Genomic DNA, 6,000 nt, shown 5'->3' on the forward strand with positions numbered 1-6,000 from the left:
ATGCTACAGGTTAGAGCTCTAGTGTTCTCTTGTTTCGTCACCCTGCAGGATAGCGCTAAAACCTCAGCTGAGCAATGGACTGTTTCCCTAATTCTTCTGGTGTTTATTTGTGTTTAAAATGAATCCCTTGTGTTGTTCTATTACTCGCTTAATAATCCATGTACAATCGCTGGATGTAAATGTAATTGAAACATTTTGCACACAATGGGACTTGGTGATCGGCCGTTCTGCAAGCTTCATATCGTATGTATTTAAACTTATTGGAGCTTATTACTGAGATCATTTTTATACTTTTACTAAATAATATGTGATCAATCATTTTAATTATGAAAGAAGAATAGTTTGATGCAATACTTGACACTTTCACTATGGCCGATTATGATACCGGAAGGTAGAATGTAACTAATGCATCGGCTGGCTTATTGAATGACTTAATTGCTGGTGAAAACATTCCATTGCGTTTTGTGTGTGTGTGTGTGTGTGTGTATGGTGCTGGACATGATCCCCAGGGAGACACATGGTTCTCTGATGCCTTTTTTGTGCATACATGTTGTGTATATCGTCCGCCTAAACTGCAGCATCCCTTGCCAAAAACTTGTTCCCACGCCTATGTGTGCTATGCTTTTTTAAAACATGGTGTCAAGTTAAATGCAGTTTGAAAATTTGAAAAACGCATTTCAAATTCCCTGCATTCTGTTGTCCTCCATAGACCTTATTCACGCTAGTGCAATCTTTGATTTTTTAATTTTATTTTTTTTTTTTTTTTTTTTATCCCAATTTGGAATGCCCAATTCCAAATGTGCTCTAAGTCCTTGTGGTGGCGTAGTGACTCGCCTCAATCCGGGTGGTGGAGGATGAATCTCAGCTGCCTCCTTGTCTGAGACATGCATTTTATCACATGGCTTGTTGAGCGCGTTACCGTGGAAATTTCACGGCATCCACCGTGGCATCCACGCACAACTCATCACGCGCCCCACCGAGAGCGAACCACATTATAGCGATCACGAGGAGGTTACCCCGTGTGACTCTACCCTCCCTAGCATCCGGGCCAATTTGGTTGCTTAGGAGACCCGGCTGGAGTCAAACTAGCGAACTCCAGGGGTGGTAGCCAGCGTCTTTACCACTGAGCTACCCAGGCCCCCCTAATCTTTGATTTTAATAGGAATGACAACAAGGCTGTGAGGGATAGACTTCCTCCTACATCAAGGTGATACATCAAGCTTGCTCTGGTCACATGGAAGGAACATTCCTTATTACAGAATTTAAGTTCGGGGTCCTGATTAATTGCTTGAATTTGTTTTTACACATTTTTTTCATATAAGTAATCTCAGTAAATTAACATGTTAAATCACATTTTAAATCTTTCTACATTCATTTCAGTGAAAATTAAAAGGCTAGTTTGCCCAAAAATGAAAGTTGTGTCATCGTTTACTCAGCTACATATCATTCCAAACTCATATGACTTTGTTTCTTGCATGGAACACAAAAGGAGATGTTTAGCAGAATGTCCAAGCTGCTCTTTTCTCCCCATGAAAGTGGATGGGGACTAGGGACAGCCATGATCACCGTTCAGGTTTGGAATGACTTGACGGTGAATAAAGATGACAGAATTGTCATTTTGGGGTGAGCTATGACTTTCAGCACAAACTGTGCATTTGGAGAGCTACAGGGCCGTGCAACATTTACTTTAAGTGACTGTTATTAGTCATCAGAGCCAAACTCATTCTGCTGATGGTTGAGTCCATTTGACTCCTAAGCAGATGGGTAGCATCTGATGTTTTCCTTCTGTCTTTCTCCTTTCCCTACACTGCTGGATTTTGGAGAAATAGATGGCGCTTAGTCTTTGCAGATGAGTGGGCAGATGTTACTGCATCCATACAATCTGCTACTAGTATAACTCAGTTGGCAAGCCCACTGACTGCCAACAGACCATCTGATGCATATTCCACACAAAAATGGCAAGAGCTTTCTCAGATGTCAAGCTCCAAAATTTTTTTGTTCTTTGCATCGAATATTGGGAAGATAGACAAGAGTTTTCAAATAGCAAGTAAAATTTATTTTCTTATGCACATCTGTACATTCCGCTAGGATTTCAGATTTATGTGTTTTTAAATGTCAAGTAAAACAAAATTAATAAATAATAATAATTGGTCATTTTACATATCAGTTACATGGCCCCTACCAGACTAAGTGGCTGGTTCTTGACCAGAGTAAGCTGGAATGTAGACCAAACTTTATGCTGATAGTAAAGTCCAACCACATGAGGCTACATACAACATGGCGTCCAGTACCTCCTTTTTGATGGAGACATCTGAGACCCAGTAAAGATGGAGGCAGAAGTAGAAACTGTGGGTCCAGATAATTTTCACTGCTGAGATAAGATGTCTGATGTAATAGATTCAAGATATACGTTTAGAGTCAGGTGAATTTGAGATATGAGTCACCAGGCAATGTCCCTGCTGAGCTGATGGAGATAGACAGGTTTATAGTGGTTCTGTGAATATGTCTGATATCTAAATCCTGATGTGATCAAAGATCACAGGGAAAATGAATTATAAAGATTACGTTTGCTTAGTGTAGTCAGTTTTCTTTTTAGCATGTGATGAAGAGACATGAACCCAACAAATACAGTATGGTTCATGAGATTGCACTGGGGCTGGTCAAACGCAGCCATCATTTTAAGCATTTCAGGTTAATCTTTTTCCTGCATTCCAGTCACTGTGCAAAATCCCCTTCATTTACCCTCATTCTCTTTCTTTTTGAAACAGTTTCTCTCTCTTGCAACCCAACAAACTGAACTAAAACTTTTTTTTTATTTTTTATAAAGCCAGACAGAAAACTGCATTGTCAAAATTGTCAGTTTTAATAGTATAGATTCCAGTGTGCTTTGAATGTTAAACAGATAGATTAGTCAGTGTTTGGTTGTAAACAGCAGCCCCTCACCATAAACACACACACACACAGTTTTTTATAGATGTATTTAGATTTCAGAAGGTGTGTGGAAATTGAGAGAAAGGGGTGATTCTCACAAAACTCAAGAAAATTTCCTGGTCATATTTAACCCCAAATAATATTTAATCTAACATAAACAAAAATTTAAAATATGTTTGTTTTTACAATTATTTTACATTAAAATCAGCTAAATTGAAAAGCAGAACCAAGAGAGTACTTCTACAATGTATAAACCCTCCTATGGTCTTCAAAAATGGCACCTCCCATTGGTATTCGCAGTCATTTTTGACCTGAAGTTTTAGATGTGTAACCCCCCCTTTTTTTTGGATGATGATGATGATGATAATGATAATGAACCATTTTTTCTTCCCTGAAGTAAGAACAATATAAGTAAAATTATGCATTTCTTTTGGGATTTTATGCTATTTTGATCTTATTTACATTCTACATTTTACCATTAATTTGCATAAACAAATAAGCTAATTGAAAATAATAATAATAATAATAATAATATCAGAACCAACACTCCTATAAGTTGAAACATGAAGAAAATATGAGAATGTGACATAAATTGGAGGCAGATTGCTGCCTAATTTTATATTTTATCACAAGATATGCATTTGGATATATATTTAGACATTATCAAACTATTATTTGTCAAAGTTTAGCATTTTATAATTGATTTGAACTGTCAGTTTCTTGTAGTTTGTCATTATGCTTGTCATCAAACCATGGTGTTACAAAGAGAAGACACAGAATAAGCATTTTACTACCAATAATTTATTTCAAACATAAAAATGTAATAACTCAAAGTAAATGCATAATAATATCAAGAAAATGAACATCAAGAAACAAATGAACTGCAAAATTCTGAAAATTGAATTAGAGCATAAACAGAAGAATAAGAGTAAACATTTTCAAAACAATTGTAATTTCAAGCTTTCTATAATTTATTTTGCAAATGTGTGTGTGTGTGTGTGTGTGTGTGTGTGTGTGTTTTCTTTAACAGAGCAGGATATACAAATAGTTTGAAATGAAGTGTAGTAATCATATGTAATCCATGTGTAAACTTTATATGCAGATTTGGTGACACATTTTTTTATTCATGACAGTGAAAGATTCTGATTCATATCAAAATAGCTGCAACTGAATAATGCTTTTAAATACTTAAAGGCACTGAAAGTGATTTCATACATTTTGCTAACTTCAGCCACACACCCTCTGTCCAAAACCTTGTTTTCCTTGTAACCTAAAACATGTCAGCACGTCAGGAGTCAGCATACACGCACAATTATTCACCTCTATGAAGTTGGCACCCCATGTAATTAAATCATTACCAAATGTATACCATTCGTTTGTGCCGCAAAAATGAACATTTGTGCTGGTTCGGTGTTTGAGATAATAGACATCATTTTTTTTGGCTGTGTGACATCACTTTCCAACCCATGTGGTCCAAATCGCTCCAAACCGGTCCTTTCTTTGTATTTAACAAGACAGCTTTTGGGAGCCAATAAATCGCACAGGCATGTCAATCACTCTCACCTGTCTCCATCGTTTGTGCTTGCTTCTGGTTTGTGCCATGTTTGGTATCGTAGAAGCATTCATTTTTGGCAAAGATTCATCTTTCACCCCATCAAACTCAAACACATCTCTCTTTCTCTTTCAGGAAATATCAGATTTGGTCTTATATTTAAACCAGGGGTGCAAACTACTCACCTTTCAGCTAAAGTCACTTTTTCTGAAGCTATTTTTTATTTATTTATTTATTTATTTTTTCGCTATTGCTGTAGATAAATTTCTTACTATATCTAAGAAAGGGAAATAGTTACAGTGTTTCTTTTAATGGCATAAACCGGCACAAATTGAGCAAAAACGAACGGCACCAGTTTGGAGTGATTTGGACCACATCGGGTGGAAAGTGACGTCACACAGCCAAATAAAATAATGATTAATATCTTAAACACCGAACCAGCACAAACGTTCATTTTTGTGGCACAAATCAGCACAAATCGATCACGAATGGTATAGATTTGGTAATGATTTAATTATATGGGGTGCCAACTTCACGGAGGTTAATTATTCACTGATAGAAAGTGTTTCTGATTGGCTAAATAAAAGTGCACTCCAGCCCCCTGAATATCAGATATGATTTCTTAGAACAACTACAGTATTTCAGTGATATCTGTCAGGTATTCAGGACAAAAAATGTGTTATATTCCAAAAAATTGCTTATAGTACATTTAATGGGATAGTTCAATTGAAAATCATTTAATTAGTTACCTTCATACTGTTCCAAATCGTTGTGATGTCGTTCTTCCTTTGGAACACAAAATAAGGTACCATTCACTTTAATTGCATCTTTCTCCCATACAATGAAAGTGAATGGTGACTGTGGTGAACATTCTGCCTAACATCTCATTTTGGGTTCCATGGAAGAAAGTAAGTAATGAACCCTGTGAATAAGGTTAAATGATTGCAGAATTTTCTTTTTTGGGTGTACTATCTCTTTAATAATGCCACAAAACAATAACTAAACCTCAACAAGCATAGGTGTATTAATTTCTCCCTCTCAATATATTTCTTTCTCTTCCACAGCACTCTCTTCGATTTCTACCACTACTTCTACATGGTCACAAACGTGCTCTTCTATGTCAGCTCAGCCATAAACCCCATCCTCTACAATCTTGTCTCCGCCAACTACCGGCAAATATTTTTTGCCACGCTTCGCTACTTCTTCCTGCCGTGCCGCCATAAGAAACAGAAGCGCGTTCTCACAAGACACTCAGTCAGCATCTGCAGCAACCAGACCTTCTCCACCAATGTCATCAAGGAGACCATTTACTGACCACTGCCAATATCCATTTCCTTCATTCAAAAAAGAGAGACCACTGAAGTGAAAATTGTGTTCAGATTGAGTTATTATGACTGTAAGTATGATGGTCATTCTACTGAATGCTACTAAGATTTTGAGTGTTGCAGAATACACTCGAGACACCTACAGTGGGTGAAATTGTAGCATTTTGGTACCACAAAATAAGAATGAACAGT

General features: G+C 36.9%; 1 protein-coding gene across 1 annotated transcript in view; it reads left to right on the forward strand.

Moving 5' to 3' along the window:
- Positions 1 to 5,797, forward strand: part of LOC127419267 (neurotensin receptor type 1-like) — a 51,938-nt gene extending 46,141 nt beyond the window's left edge. The window contains exon 4 of the mRNA XM_051660539.1: positions 5,548 to 5,797. Coding sequence (XP_051516499.1) covers positions 5,548 to 5,797 — 250 coding nt within the window. The remainder of the gene's footprint in view (positions 1 to 5,547) is intronic.
- Positions 5,798 to 6,000: the final 203 nt, after the last annotated feature.

The sequence above is a fragment of the Myxocyprinus asiaticus genome, chromosome 28 (assembly GCF_019703515.2).
Source record: "Myxocyprinus asiaticus isolate MX2 ecotype Aquarium Trade chromosome 28, UBuf_Myxa_2, whole genome shotgun sequence".
Taxonomy (NCBI): domain Eukaryota; kingdom Metazoa; phylum Chordata; class Actinopteri; order Cypriniformes; family Catostomidae; genus Myxocyprinus; species Myxocyprinus asiaticus.